The sequence below is a fragment of the Carassius auratus genome, unplaced genomic scaffold (assembly GCF_003368295.1).
Source record: "Carassius auratus strain Wakin unplaced genomic scaffold, ASM336829v1 scaf_tig00035627, whole genome shotgun sequence".
Lineage (NCBI taxonomy): Eukaryota > Metazoa > Chordata > Actinopteri > Cypriniformes > Cyprinidae > Carassius > Carassius auratus.
This window is the reverse complement of record NW_020526247.1, coordinates 63,422-80,655: the sequence shown is the minus strand read 5'-3', so window position 1 is coordinate 80,655 and position 17,234 is coordinate 63,422. Positions and strand designations below refer to the sequence as shown.

At 29.9% G+C, this 17,234-nt stretch overlaps 1 protein-coding gene across 1 annotated transcript; it reads left to right on the top strand.

Moving 5' to 3' along the window:
- The first annotated feature begins 427 nt into the window (after positions 1–427).
- On the top strand, positions 428–13,600 carry LOC113082034 (protein unc-13 homolog A-like). Its single transcript, XM_026253952.1, has 15 exons — positions 428–444; positions 597–693; positions 1,987–2,130; positions 2,223–2,300; positions 2,498–2,576; positions 3,743–3,831; positions 4,018–4,167; positions 5,847–5,970; positions 7,639–7,695; positions 7,772–7,852; positions 8,728–8,875; positions 9,011–9,067; positions 10,867–10,959; positions 11,027–11,186; positions 12,986–13,600. Exons 4-15 carry the CDS (start codon positions 2,233–2,235, stop codon positions 13,269–13,271), a joined length of 1,392 nt encoding a protein of 463 aa, XP_026109737.1. The 5' UTR covers positions 428–444; positions 597–693; positions 1,987–2,130; positions 2,223–2,232; the 3' UTR covers positions 13,272–13,600.
- The last annotated feature ends 3,634 nt before the right edge of the window (positions 13,601–17,234 follow it).

Genomic DNA, 17,234 nt, shown 5'->3' with positions numbered 1-17,234 from the left:
TTTTCTTCTCTATGTTTTTAGTTCTGTTGCAATTTGTCTGTTTTATGTTAGTGTTTTTTATTTTATTTATTATTTATTTACTGTCTTTTCACTTCTTTTCTAATGTTTAGTTCTGCTTACATTTTTTAAGGTTTGCATGACTCTGTCTTGTGATATTTAAATTGCATTTTCTAATAAATAAATGAAATAAAGCGAGTGTTAAAAGCGCTGGAATCAACTCTACTTCTGATCAAGCGATCAACACAAGTGTGAAAACAGTCTTACAGTCACATCTGTGATCCGTATCCTGTCTGTTGATGTACTTCCTGTCTCTCAGAACACGAGAAACAGCGACTGTGTAAGAGCGCCGATTACATGAACCTGCACTTCAAGGTGAAGTGGCTCTACAACGAATACTGCAAGGATCTGCCGTGTTTCCAGGACCGTTGTGCCAGAGTATCCAGCGTAAGAGCTGCTTCTAGCCAAACCTTTGTGTTTCCAGCACTCGTGTTCACAGTTTGGGACTTGATCAGACTCCTAGTATTAAAAGCAGTGGTCATCAAGTAATCGTGTGCTTGCTGCATGGTGTCAGAGCTGCTTCATCTTTGTCTTTACAGCTGGTTTGAGCCCTTCGTGATCCTGTGGCTGGATGAGAATGAGGAAGTGTCTAGAGATTTCCTGCACGGCGCTCTGCTCCGGGACACAAAGGACGGGGTAAATATCAGGGGTGTATTGTTGTGTTTTTAGTTGTGTGGTGTTATGACACAGAGAAGAGAGTTTATCACCTCCACGTTCAATTACTGTGAAATACTCACATGCACAAACAAATGTTTTATTGCATTAAATCATGACAAGTGATGTGGGATGTGTATCGATCGATTTTTCATTTTTCAAGTCTCTCTGCTCACCAAGGCTGTATTTATTTGTTTGAAAAATACAGTAAAATCAGGATTATTGTGAAATATTATTGTAATTTAAAACAGCTGTTTTCTGTTTTAATTTCTATTAAACTGTAATTTATTTAAATGATGCTCCGCTGTATTTTCAGCATCATTCCTCCAGTCTTCAGAGTCACATGATCTTCAGAAATCAGAGTAATATGATGATTTACTGCTCAAGAAACATTTCTGATTATTATTAGGGATGCACGATAATATCGGCACAATATCGGTATCGGCCGATAAAAGCTTAAAATGACCATTATCGGTATCGGCCGATATGAATATTTCTGCCGATGAGCCAAACCGATATTCTCCAAGTGAAATAATTGACCTGTTTTTCAGATGTGAATGTCTGTCTACATTTGTAAAATAATACATTTATGGTAGAAATCAGTACAGAAGAGATACATGGATTTCTCTTCAGTAAAATTAAAGTTTAAATATATCAGTATATATTTGTATATACATCGATATCGGTATCGCATCGGCCAAAATTATTTTGAAAATATCGGCATATCGAATATCGGCCAAAATCCAATATCGTGCATCCCTAATTATTATCAATGTTGAACAGTTAATATTTCACATTTTATTATTCAGGATTCACGGATGAACATAGTTCAACAATAAACAGCGTTTATTTGAAACAGAAATATTTTGTAACATTATAAAAAATGTCCTTTGATTTAATGCATCACTAATGAATAAAATAAATTATATTTAAATCTTGCTGACCCCAAACTTTTGAACAACTAAAAAAAATAATATATAATATAATTTAATAAAATATTTAAAATATATAATGCATTCATTGAGACTTTCTCAGACCCATTTTTAGCTTTTAATTGTGTGTTGTTTTTAGACTGATGTTTGTCATTTTATTCTAAAAACTCCCTTCTGATGTAAACTAAGTTAATATCTCAATAACCTCTCGTCTCATTTGCATGTTAACGGCTCTCTTATGTCACTTTGACACAACATTTTGTAGTCAGTATTTCTTTCTTTTGTTTTAAACCCCAGCCGGTGAACCCAGATATAATTGAGCGTCTCTGTTATCCTCCTGTAGTTCCAGCAGACGTCGGAGCACGCGCTCTTCTCCTGTTCGGTGGTGGACGTCTTCTCCCAGCTCAACCAGAGCTTCGAGATCATCAGGAAGCTGGAGTGTCCTGATCCGCAGATCGTTGGGAATTACATGAAGAGGTTTGCTAAGGTGAAGTCAAGCATCACTCTTATTATTATCATCATTGCACTCCCAGTGAAACCTCTGAAGTGTTTCAAGCTTCGACGATTTCTCTCTTTCAGACCATTGGAAATGTTCTTCTGTCTTACGCCGACATCATTGCCAAGGATTTTCCCAATCACTGCAACAAGGAGAAAGTGGTGCGTCACAGTAATGCATTTACATTAATAATCTGTGAAGCTGAAATTGAGATGTATGCATCATGAAGCTGTCACATTTAGCACTACTCCTCACTTTTTATAGCTTCAGGGACTCGTTTAGTAGCGTGTGTGTGTGTGTGTGTGTGTGTGTGTGTGTGCGTTAATGTCGCTCGACCTCCTCTTTCTGTTATTTCCAGCCTTGCATCATTATTAAATAATATCCAGCAGCTGCGAGTCCAGCTGGAGAAGATGTTTGAGGCCATGGGAGGGAAAGACGTGAGTTCATGCACACTTTATATATAATATATATATATCTTTATATATATAATTCTAAATGTTGATGGGCTTTAATAGTCTGTGTGATCCACTGAAGACCCATTATTGACTGAATATTCAACAAATGAACAACATTCTCAGCAAATACTAAAGTGATTCGCTGGATTTCACAGTGAGGGCGGAGCCTCAGTTTTAATCAGATGCCATTGGCTGGAACGAGTGGCATGATGTCATCAGTCAAGTCGCATTTGTTTATATACAGTACAGATTGTTTCAAAGCAGTTTCACAATAATTAACAGGAAAATGACAGCATTAATGTTTTAAAATTGATCAGTTATGCAACTGTGAAGGAGTATAGTTTCATGTTGATTTAATTCAGTTCAGGTAACTTTAAATGTTGCAAAATGAATTAATGAAACAAATTTAACTCAAATCAATTCAGTTAAAGTTTTTGTCCTATATATATATATAATGTATGTATATATATATATATATATATATATACACACACAAAAATAATAACACAATAATAAATTAAAAATAAATAAAATACAAAAAAAATTAATTCCTATACAATTTTAACAAAAATGTCAATAAAACAGAAAATATAAAAATAAGTATTGAAGTGTTAATATAAACTGTTAATAAAAAAACTAAAGTAAAATAAAAAAAACTTATACTTAAAATTTTAACTATTTAAACTTTTTAAAAGCTCATTAAATTACGAAGCATAGAACAAATTATAACAAAATTAAAAAAAATAACAGAAAATATAAAAATGAAGACTAATTCAAATTAGTGGTTAAAAAATTAATAGCGATTAATCAGATCCAAAATCAAACCATATATGTTTGCATCATATATGTGTGTATACTGTGTATATTTATTATGTATTATATAAATATACACGCATGCATGTGTATATAAAAAAAAATATGTATATATAATTTATTTTGTAGTTGTATTTTGGATGCGTTTGACAGCACTAGTTCAAAAACTATAATAGTATCTCATTGATGCTAAAGTAACACTGGAGTCAGAGCTGTCTAATCCATAATATTACTGAATATTAATTATCTTTAAAATCTCAGCTGAGCCAGTCAGAGTTTTTCAGACTGAAGTAGTAAAATCAAGTCAGACTCGTGATTGTTTCTTGTTTTTGCAGTTAAACGTGGACGCCAGTGACTTTCTGAAGGATCTTCAAGTAAAGCTGAACAATGTTCTGGATGATCTCAGCCGGATCTTTGCCGTGAGGTGCGTTTGGGGTTCGGAGTATTTACAGGGTTAATAAAGTGCGACAGTCATGTTCGATCAGTAAAAATCCTGTTAAAGTGCTCCATAGAGAAGTTTTATTCTAATATTATAACTATTTTGTGGGGTCTTTGTTGAACAGTGTTTTTTTTGTTTTTAAATGGAGTATTTTATAACATTATTAATCAGTTTCCAGCCGCACATCGAGGAGAGCGTGAGGCAGATGGGAGATATTCTCAGTCAGGTGAAAGGAGTAAACGTTCCTGCTAATGGTAACGGCAGCTTAGCACAAGACGCAGACTACGTCCTGCAACCCATCATGGACTTCCTGGACAGCAAGTGAGCGAACCCGGAAATACCGTTTTTATCAGGCTTTGAGCTACTCCTAATTAAAACCAGTTAAACGGCTGTCAGATGACTACATTAGTAAAGATGACCAGAAGCATTTTCTTATTTTATTTAATTGTATTTACCTACATTTCAAACATGACTTAACAATTGTTAAAAAAAAAAAACTTTTATATTGTATGTTTACCTACATATTAAACAAGCATTAACCATTTAAAATAAAAACAAAATTAAATAAAAAAATGTACATGCAATTTTAAAAATTGAATTAAAAATGTTAATTTTATTTTATGTTACCTACCTATTAAACATGCATTAACCATTTGAAATAAAAAGTTAAATTAAAATACTAAATTAAATAAAAAAATTAACATGCAATATTAAAAGTTTCATAAATCTTTTTTATTTTTACACGAATTAGTCAATGAATAGAAGCATTTTTTTATTTTATTATTTTTTTAATTTAATTTAATTGTATTTACCTACATTTCAAACATGACTTAACAATTGGTAATAAATGTAAATTGAAAACAATTTAATACAAAGTTTTTAAAAATTGACATGCAATTTTAAAAGTTGTATTAAAATAAAATAAAAACAAATGCAAAAAAGAAAACAAATGCAATTTTAAGTTGCATTACAAATTTTCATTTTATTTTATGTTTACCTACATATTAAACATGCATTAACCATTTGAAATAAAAAGTTAAATACAAATACAAGATTAAATAAAAAAATGAACATGCAATTTTAAGTTTAATAAATCTTTTTTTTATTTTTACATGAATTAACTAATGAATAGAAGCATTTTTTTATTTTATAATTTATTTTATTTTATTTAATTTAATTACCTACATTCCAAACATGACTTAACAATTTAACAAAAATTTAAATAAAAAAAAAACGTTTAAAAAAATGTACATGCAATTTTAAAAGTTGCATTAAAATAAAAAACGTTTTTTTTTCATGTTTACATGCATATTAAACATGCATTAACCATTTAAAATAAAAGTTAAATAAAAACAAAATTAAATACAATTTTTAAGTTGCATTACAAATTTTCATTTTTTTATAGCTACATTTAAATATGAATTAACTATTTAAAAAATGCGATTTTAAGTTGCATTAAAAAAAACGTTAATTTATGTTTACCTACATATTAAACATTCATAAACCATTAGAAATAAAAAGTTCAATAAAAATATGAAATGAAATAAAAAAAAATTACATGCAATTTAAAAAATTTCATTAATTTTGTTTTATTTTTACATGAATGAACAAATGTCTGATTATTTGTTCATTTGAAAAGCTATTTTTATTAAGTAATAATAAATGAAGCAAAACTGGTCATAATATCTTTTTAAAGATCAAATATTTTTTTAAATATAAGTAGCCACTAGATTATGTGATTTATTTACAAAATCAAATCAGTATTTAACTGTCTCAGAAACATTTATTTTATTTACAATGTCAGGATTAAATTTGAACAAAGTCTTATTCAAAATACAAAGACACAGTAAATGTCTCGTGAATTAATATTCAATGGGCGTCTTTATTTATGTTATTTATTTTAGTTGTAGTTTTCTAGTGAACTAAATGTAAATGAGAAACACTGTGACTGCACTCATTAGTTTGTGTGTTAATGATGACGAGGTTTCTTCTTCTCTCAGTCTGACTCTGTTCGCTAAGATCTGTGAGAAGACGGTTCTGAAGCGAGTGCTGAAGGAGCTGTGGAAGCTGGTGATGAACACCATGGAGAAGACCATCATCCTGCCGCCGCTGACCGACCAGACGGTGTGTGTTCACACACACACACACACACACACACACTACTGCAGCATCACAATAACATCACATGGAAGCCATGCTTTATACAGACACTGCTATGATGGAAAACCACGGTATACTGCGCAGTGCATTTAAGTACCATGATATTTCTTTTTTATTGTCCATGGCTTAACCAGTAGTTTTTATCAACTAGATGGGTAGTTTAGATATTTGTAAAATGTTTTATGCAGATTTACATTAATATATATATATATACACTAGTAATGCACTGTAATTGTTGTTATATAGAAACACCAAAATCAAAACGGAAGTTTTTATTCTGCTGAAAACTGAAATGAAAAATACATTTGAATTAATAATCAGGTAATAAATCTAATTAATTTAATAATCAGCACTAAAGGCTAAAATCAAAGATATGTTTTTCTTTGCAGCATACAAAAAAATGTATATCAGACTTTTGACATTTTATTTATCTGCATGACTTGTGTTTCCGGTGTTTTTTCTTTTTTTGTTTCTTTTATTTTTTTTACTGAAAAATTTAATAATCATTTAATTAATCAAAATAATTTACTAATCAACACTCAATTAAAAACTGGCAAGAGAGCTTTTTCTTTGCACTATAAAAAAATATTATAATGTGGAAAAATTCTATATGCTCATTAGAATTGTATTTATTTATTTATTTTTCATATTGAAATTAATCCATTATGGTGGACGAATGCATATATTTTTAATTTAAATGTATTTATTAATATAGAACAGAAAATATAACAAAAATTGAAATTAATTGTAAATATTAATTAAAATGATAATAATATGTAATATTATACTAAAGTGCCAATGTAAATAATCATTTATTTATTTATTTTAATTACATGCTTCAGTGCTTATATTAATCAGAATTTTTTTTTTGTTATAAACTTTTTAATGTCATACTGTTCGACCGGTCTTTTCTCTTTTCTATTGTAAGACTTTGGAAGTCTTGTGTCTGGATAGTTTCAAATTAACTGTAGATAAATTATTATATAATAAATATTTAGTTTTACCATAATAAAAATATATTAAATTATGATAAATATAATTAAATTTTAATACTGAATTTATTTATTTATTTTAGTGTTATTTGTCATTTAAATATTTATTTTAATTTAGCATTTTTGTAATTTATTATTAGCTTTTCATGACCTCACGATGGGCAGGTAAACAGATAAAATATTTAATATTTTTTAGTAAGTGTTTTGATTTGCTTGTATTTTAAAACTGTAATATTTTACTTTAAAACATTTTGCATTTAATTAATTATTCGCTTTTAATAAACGGTGGTCACATGATATGCAGAAAAACTTTTAATATTTTTTGGTAAGTGTTTTATTTCGATTTGTTTTTATTTGAACGTTTATTATGATTGAATTATTCTCAGCTTTTCATAAACTCTGCGACTGTAATCAAATGAGGCTTTTCTCTTTTCACTAACACTGAGAAAAGTGTTGGTCTTTGTGTCATTATTTTTTTAATAAAATAATGCATGCTAATAAAAATGCTTTGCAATGCCATACATTATTCCAGCACTTATCTAACTGGTTTTAGTGTATTGGTTCCCATGAGTCTGTGTCTGTGTGTGCATCAGTAACTAAGACAGTGTGTGTGTGTGTGTGTGTGTGTGTGTGTGTGTAGGGCACACAGCTCATCTTTAATGCTGCTAAAGAGTTGGGTCAGCTCTCCAAACTGAAGGTGCGTTGATGATCTCTTCTCTTCTCTTCACGTTCATGACTGCGGTGTGAAAGCGGATGTTTTTGGTGTCCTACAGGAGCACATGGTGCGAGAGGAGGCCAAAGCGCTGAGCCCTAAACAGTGTGCAGTCATCGAGCTCGCACTGGACACTATTAAGGTACAAGTGCACATGCACCATCAGATTCAGACTTTTTAAAATATTCCTTATTCCTGTGTCAAATCTCCTTTGTAGTTTCTATTATATTTAATCAAAAATTATTTTAATGTAAAGTATAAAATTTGATAAATAAAAAAAAAGAAAGAAAAATTTTAAAAAATATTATAGAGCTTGACAAAATTTATATAAGTTAGTTTATTTTTTCAGTTATATTTTTACAGTTTTTTTACAGACGCTAGGACACATTTCTCAATACTCTTCACACAGTGAGCACAACAGAAGTCTATGAGGCTAAACTGAGGATCGATTAGCATTGCTTTGGCACAAAACGCATTCAACGACTACATCTCTCAAATTTGATCAATTCTTTTCTCACTCAGACACAACAACTGACAAACTCTTTATACGCACAGACCGGTTTACACACGCTTACAAACTGTTTTCAGAACTGTTCAAAACAATAACAGTACAAACCTGAATAAGACAGCAATCTGCTACATTTCTACAGTAATATTTGAATGAAATATACTTTAAATCTTCAAATTAAATGCTATAATAACATTGGACAGTTAGTAGATTAGCATTGCTATTGTATCTGTATCAGTGGATGGTGTGGATGCAATTCTATTTTGGAATTACTTAAAAATATTATACTATAATTAATACTTACTAATTACTAAAAAAAGAAATAAAGGACATAAAATATTGACGAATTCTGCATCATGTCTGATTCGTTCCAGTAACATACATTGCAGTGAATTATAAACAGAGATGTGTCCTTGTATACATGCTGTAGCACACATTATGTTCCTGAGTGCACACTATATTATGCATGTCTGTGTGTGTGTGTGTGTGTGTGTGTGTGTGTGTAACAGCAATACTTCCACGCTGGTGGTGTGGGTCTGAAGAAGACGTTTCTGGAGAAGAGTCCTGATCTTCAGTCTCTGCGCTATGCTCTGTCTCTCTACACGCAGGCCACAGATAAACTCATCCGGAAGTTCATCCAGTCGCAGCACACTCAGGGTACGCTCCGTCTGCGCAATGCATTCTGGGACACTGTAAAACCCTTTATAGCTCTGTGCTGTAGCTGGATGATGGTCAGTGGCTCTAATGGTCTGTGTTTAAGTGTTTATGAACAAGACGTCCTCTTGTGTTTAGTTCTGGGTGGTAAAGGCGTGCGATACACTCACAGTGAAGACGTCTATCCAGAGAAAGGTGTGTATCTGCAGATCTCTTACACCGTTCATGTGTGCTCATTTATCATGATTTTACAGCAGTGGCTGCGGTCACAGTGGTGTTTTGACAGATACTATAACTACCGTGGGGCATCAGAGATAAAACATATCCATAATTTGATGGAATTTGAATTTGATTTGATGTCATCTTGATGAATTAGCTGTTAGCATTGATCTCTGGTCTGTGGGAGTGAATGTTATGGATAATTATATTTTGACATGTTTTTACACAGTTAGTGTCAGATGTGTTTGTTTGATTCTGCTGCCCTCTGCTGGAACAACATCTAATAGCACTTGTGTTAGACCACATTCAGACTATATTTAATAGTTTATTTATTATTTTGCATTTTATATATATATATATATATATATATATATATATATATATATATATAATATACACACAACATTTTTAATAATAATATTTATTTACTTATTTATTTATTTTTGGCCAGCTGAACCTCTTTGACCCCCTGAGATTTTAAGCTGGTGTTTCAATAATTTAACAAAACATTTGCATATAATAATTATTTATATATATCTATATATCTATATATCTATATATATATATCTATATATATATATATATTATATCCTTTAATAATAATATAAAGGACTGCATGACTGCAAATTTTTATTATTGTGATTATTTTGTCATGTGTATATATTATTTTGTCATATATTTTGATTGTTTTTATTTATATATATATATATATATATATATAAGACTGTATGATGACTGGTAAAATGTTTATTTGTAATTATTTTGTTCTTTTTAATTTGTCATTCATATATTATTTTGTTTATATATTTGGATTGTTTTTGTTTTTAAAGTAATTATATATAGGACTGTGTGACTGTCAAATAATTTAATTTTGATTATTTTGTAATTTTATTTTATTTTTATTTTTTGTGTCACCTGTATTTATATATATATATATATATATATATATATATATATATATATATATATTTCCCCTGAATGTTATTGTTTTAATTATTAATATATAGGACTACACGACCACCAAATTTTTTTTATTGTGATTATTTTGTCATGCATACACTATTTTGTCATATTTTTTTGACAATTTTTATTTATCTATTTTTTTTTTTTGTCATGTGTATATTATTTTGTTAATATATCTTCTGAATTTTTATATGTAGGACTACATGACTGCCAAATAATTGAGTTCATTATTTTGTCATATATATATATATATATATATAAACCATTTTTTCTAATTAATTATATATATAGATAGGACTGCATGACATTTTTTTCTTTTCTTTTTTTTCTTTTCTTTTTTTGGGTGTTATTTGTTTATGATTTTGTTTGTATATCTTCTGAATGTTTTTGTTTTAAAATTATTTATATATACGACTGCAAAACTGCCCAAAACTGATCATTTTGTCATGTATACATTATTTTATCATATATTTTAATGTTTTTATTATTTTTAAATTATTTACATATACATAATACTGTACTACTGCCAAAAAGTGTTATTATTATTATTATTTTTTTTATATTTTTATAAAAATAAATTACACCAGAAAAATAATGTGATTAAAATAAGAACTCTTATAATTACACAAACCATTTATGTCTTAAATTCTTTCAAATTCAATACAAACCCTCAATCTTTAACCATTTTAATGAAAGCTTTTATTTAGCTGTAATGCTTGTGTAATGTGTAAATACAGTAACCCTTCAGAAACCTTACATCTGATGCACGCTGATTGTCCTCTGACCTCTGACCTCTGACCTTCTGACCTCAGCCTCAGGCGTGGATGACGCGGTGGGTGAGGTTTGTATGACTGTGGAGATCTCCAGCGAGCCGAACACAGGAGGACACAAGATCACAGTTAAAGGTGCTTGTGTTTCTGTTTCTGTCTGTGTCTGTGTCAGGATCATCTTAATGATGTGTTTGATTGACAGTTGTGGCAGCCAATGAGCTTCGCTGGCAGACGCAGGGAATATTCCGGCCCTTCGTGGAGGTTTACATCATCGGGCCGCACCTCAGCGACAAGAAGAGGAAGTTTGCCACCAAATCCAAGAACAACAGCTGGTCTCCGAAGTTCGACGAATCCTTCCAGTTGTAGGTTTTTAACAGAAACAGATTGAACTTCTGCATAACATCACGTTTTGTTTTTATGAAAGGACAATATTTGCCTCCTTTATCAATGATTTGTTATTTTATGAAGGCATAGTTCCCTTATTTTATTTATTTAAATTTTATGTCAAATAGTTGACTAAGGTATGAATTTAGCTGAATATTTTTTGTGCTTCTTAAGGGATTTTCAAAATGGGTTTATGATGCAGTTCATTTTTGAAGCCGTTTCCCTAAATATATATATATAATTGCAATATAAAATTACATTGTTTAGTTTTATTTACTTATTACATTTTATTAAAATTTTTTTAATTTTATACTTTTTTTATAATTAAAATAAAATAAAAATAGTAATTTATTTGTCTGCTATTAATGGATTTTCAAAAAGTGATAATGATGTCAATAATTTATGATGACATTTTTCTGACCATGAATATATAATATACATATACTTATCTTTTTTTTGTAAAAAAATTAATTTATCTGAATAATTTTTGCTGCTATTTATGGATTTTTAAAATGGGTTTATAATGCTATTAATTTATGAAGGCATTTTGCAGGCCATATATTTATATTTATTTATTCATGATGTATTTATGTATATATATATATATATATATATATATATATATATATATATATATATATATATATATATATATAATATTTTTCTTTATATAAATGTTATGTCAAGTATTTCCATTCATCATAAATGAATTAATCTGATTAATTAATCCGTAATTAATTACTCAAAAAAAATTGTGATTGCTAGTAATGGATTTTTTAAATGGGTTTATATTGTTATTATTTATAAAGGCATTTTCCCAACCATAAAAAATACATATTTATTTACATTTTCTGAATAATTGATCAGAAAAATAATTAATCTCTATAATTTTAACTGCTTCTAATGGATTTTTTAAATGAGTTTATATTTATTAAGGCATGTTTTTATAACCTAACTGTATAAAAATTACCTTTAATTTATTTATTAAATGTTTTACTTATTTAAATGTAATGCTTAGTGATTCACTTTAAACAAACGACTAAAAATAAGTTTCATTAATTTAGCTAAAAACTAAAACTGAAAAACAGTGAAATATAAATATTAGATGAAGAACACAAACACTAGTATTCAGTACATTTCTTTTCCTTACATGAAGCTTAAAGTACTAAACTTACTGAAACTATATTCATATCATAATATTAAAAATATATAAAACTAATAAAGAATTACAAAAAATGTAAATACAAAAAATTCAAAATATTAATAAAAACCATAATAGCAGGAACATACAACTGAAATGAAACTGAGATGAGGAACAGGATTACTGTATATGGGTAAACTAGATTTAGTTTTTTACCCTTTTTTTATATTTGTGTCCTTCAGCACAAAAGTATCACATTTGTAGCAATAGCCAACGATACATTGTATGGGTCAAAATGATACATTTCTCTTTGATGCCAAAAATCATTAAGATATTAAGTAAAGATCATGTTCCAGGAAGATATTTAGTAAATCTCCTACTGTAAATATCTCAAACTTAATTTTTGATCAGTAATATACATTGCTAAGAACTTCATCTGAACAACTTTAAAGATGATTTTCTCAATATTTAGATGTTTTTGCTCCCTCAGATTCCAGATTTTCTAATAGTTGTATCTCAGACAGATATTGTTCGATCCTAACAAACCTCACATCAGTGGAGAGATGATTTCTTCAGCTCCAGGTGATGTATACAGGTGTAGTGGTCACATGTCTTGTGCTGTGGTTCTGTGTGTAGTGTGCTGGGCGCTGAGCTGGGTCCCGAGGGTTACGAGCTGCAGGTGTGTGTGAAGGATTACTGTTTCGCTCGAGAGGACCGGACCGTGGGGATGACTCTGCTTCAGATGAAGGAGCTGACGTCCAGAAGCAGCGCCACCTGCTGGCTCCCGCTCGGCAGACGCATCCACATGGACGAGACGGGGCTCACCGTGCTCCGCATCCTCTCGCAGCGATCCAACGACGAGGTGGCCAAAGAGTTCGTCAAGCTGAAGTCTGACCAGCGCTCGGCCGAGGAGGGCAGCTGAAGCCCCCAGACTCAGAGTAAACCAAGATCAGACACTCACATCTGCACAGACCGAAACAGAAACCCCGAATCTACCCCAGAGACTTAAACTGGTTTTGTGCTGCAGGGACAGATATTTCTCGACCCTGTTTACTTCCATTACAGATCATGAGTTTGAGTCAAATCATACACTTTTTTTAATAATCGGTGTTGTTTTTCATGATTTCTATTGTTTGTTTTTTTAATGTCATTTTATTTCAGTTTCATTCTAACTTGAAACCAAAAGAATTAAAGTTAAACTGAAATAAAATTAATGAAAACTATATAGACGTTTTTTTTTTTTAATGGCAAAACAAAATGACAAAATGAAAATATAAAAAAAAAAATCTCTATAAAATGGAATTATAAAAATATTAACAATATTCTAAAATATTAATTGGTTGCCTTGACCAATAGCTGAAATAAACGATAAGTGGTTTTTAAACGTAACATTTAATTATGTTTTATAATTTATATTTTAAAAAATTAGAAAAATTAACAAATGTTTATTTATAGACATATATGAAGTTTGTCTTCATAATTTTGTGTAAAATAAATCATTTTAGTGTCATTAATTTACAATTATAGTTTTAATTTTTATATTTTGTTTTCATTTTAATTCCAGTAAAAGTTTTGGCAATTTATTTAGTTTTTAGTTTCTTTTATCTATAATATAGTTTTTATTAATTTGTAATTTTTATTATTTATCTTGGTATAATTAATTTTTTTGTTTAACTGTAGTTATTTTAGTACATCAAATGTTCATTTCTTCTTTTTTTCTCATGAATTATCCTGTTTTCACTCAGAAATATGGAAGCAGGTGGATCTGGAAATTCTCTCGTTCACAGATCCTCGACTGAGAAGACTGTAGATTTAATTCTACACACTTTGTTTTGCACTTTATGGGCTGTGTTTAAGTTTCTCAGACAGCTCTAATCTTTAGCACAACGCTGATTTAATGTCACATGGTTTCTGATTGGTCCATAGAATGTTTCCCGACCAATCAGAGATCACGATTCTGCTGAAGGCTGCGTTCACGTCCAATCAGAATGTACACAAATTCAACATGACATATATTACATGCTATTATTATTATTTATTTTTCACAAATAATACTGTTTTATTTTACAGTGAAATATTACAATAGTAACATTTCTTAATTTGTTCGATATTTTTTATTTAGTAATAATTTATTACAAATTTATTTGTATAGCATTTTCACAATGCACACAGTTTTGGTGCAGCTTTGTAGAAAAAGTCGTTAATATTGTTAATATTAATATCTTTTTTTTTTATGTAGTTGCATTAATCAGATTAAAGCTTGGTGATTTTATGTGTGTGTGTGTGTGTGTGTGTGTGTGTGTGTGTGTGTGTGTGTGTGTGTGTGTAAAACTAACACACTTACTGTTCGTTCTGACGTGACGTGAACGCTGCAGACCATCGTGTTGAGATGATGTAATGACTCCTCATGATGAAAAACAATGCCTTCACATGCACTCACCCACAATGCATTGCGTCTTGTGTCAGCCAGAAGCAGATCTGTGTGTGTGCACCTGTGTTTTCTGACTCGGGCTTTGATTGGTTTCTGCATGTCGAGTCGCTCTCGTTCTCTTCGTCTTCAGCATGTGAACATGACTCTTTATTACACTGTGCCTCCCCTGCAGAACACACGCCGTGCATTATGGGGCTTTCCTTCCTTTGTGTAACTACACGGCATCCAAAATACTCTTAATAACGTTATTATATTTTAACAGGCTACTATGTCAGAAGTGCTGGTTTTGCAGCGAAACGATCCAAAAAACACACGTTCAGTGTCTCTGATGACGTCTGAGGTCGACGCTGTTATAGAATCATTGAGCTAATATAGTTATAATATTAGTTACAGTTTTTCATTTTCATTTTTAAGTTTTTTAAATAATTAGTATTTTTTGTATATATTATACATTATGTAATATTTATATATTATATATATATATATATTTGTGTGTTTTTTTTTCGGTTGAAGTTTATTTCAAGTAACAGAAGTTTTCGTAATGAATTTTTTTATTATATTCGTTTTTTTCAAGTTTTAATTCATTTTTATGTAAGTTTTAGTTATTTTGGCACATCAACTTAAATTGAATGAAACAGAGAAAAATAAAAATGTCGGCATCTTGCTGAAAAATAAATTAAGTTTGAGGTTTTTATATTTAATTTGAAGTAACAAAATATTTAATAATTTTTTTAATTAATTGTAAAAGTTTGTTTTTTATAATTTTGCACCATTTTTGAAACCATTATTTCAGTATCATTGATAACATTATAATTTTTGTTAATATGTTTTTAATTAGATGTTATTTTTATATTTTCTGTTATGTCTGTTTTTTAATATTTAAATGTAGATTTCATTCATTTTAAGTTTATGTTGGACTCAATGAATATGAGAAATGATTTCTTGTCAACTACCTGAAATAAAACTATTTTTTTATTTTGTTTAAGTTCATGTTTATTTAACTTCAGTGTTTTTATGATTTCTTTGGCTGTCGATGCTGCAGAGAGAGCACTTCTGACATCGAGTCTGACAGCATTATAAGAACAGAAATGTGTTATTGCTTTTTTGTGACTCTTCTTCAATAATGCATAATTCTAGAGCAATACGCTGGACTCAAACTCTTTGTGGATGCATTACAGGAATAATTCACCCAAAAACAATCATTCACCCTCGGGTTGTTTCAGTGCACGATAAGGTGAGGATCTGCTCACTATTATTAGTCACATGGACTTTTATGGCACTTTTATTTTTGTTCCAAAGTTAGTTTGGATCGTGAGGTGAACATCCCTTTAAGTGAATCTGTTCCTGGATGATCAGCTGATCTCCGACTAACAGGGCTTCAGTCCTTCAGACTAAACCACTGTGCAATTAAGTGTCTTTGTCTTAGTCATTTCAGCTGCTTCACACGTTTACGAGGCAGTGTTTACTTGCTATTATTTGCTTTCTTCATACACGTGTTATTCGCAATCATTCATCAGTGCACTAAAAAAGATTTATTCTATTTTCTAAGTTTGTCTTCATAATTTTGTGCTGCCTCTAAAACGATCTTCAAAGCCATGCACTTGTTAACATCATACCGGGTTTAAAAATGTTATTTTAAATTTTTTTAATTTTATGATTTTGTGCTCATTCTGTAACAACTTTACAGCTGTCACCTTGAAAAAAAAATATATATATATTATATATATAAATATATATATATATATATATATATACATACATACATACACACACATGTATAGATATAAATTTGTCTTAGAATTTTTGCACCACTTCTGAAATAATATATATATGATTTTTAAGAAAGGAAAATATTATTTTATTTTTAAGTACAAATTATTTTAATTAAATTTTCAACTTTACAGCTGATGTCATCTTCGCCAGGTATATTTTAAAATCATACAAGTAAAAAAAAAAATATATAATTATATAAAATTTAATTAAAATATAAATAATAATATTTAAATTGAAAAATGTAATATTTAATAAATTTTTAATAGATAAATTAAAATAAATTGTTTTGTGTATTTTATAATTTATTTTGTTTTAATTATAGTTTGAGATTACATCTGACATCAACAGGGCTGGCTACTTGTTAACATTGCATCATTTAATCTCTGATGTTTTGTGTTGTATTCAGATTTAGCTTTAAAATCTCTGCGCTCGAAGCCTGACGCAGCACAGCCATTGAATGTTGATTCACACGAGCCTTGGCATCAGATCACACACATGCCGAAGCACAAACGGGCTTGAAGAAGCTCATATGCATGCATGCATGAGCACAGACACTGTAGTGCAGTCCATCCTCTCAATAAAACCCCTGTGCATGATGGGAAGCCAGTAGATGGTCTCGATGTTAAGCTGCCACTTACTGACCATTGACTTCACTGTTGATTTTCCAAAAGAAGAGCTTGT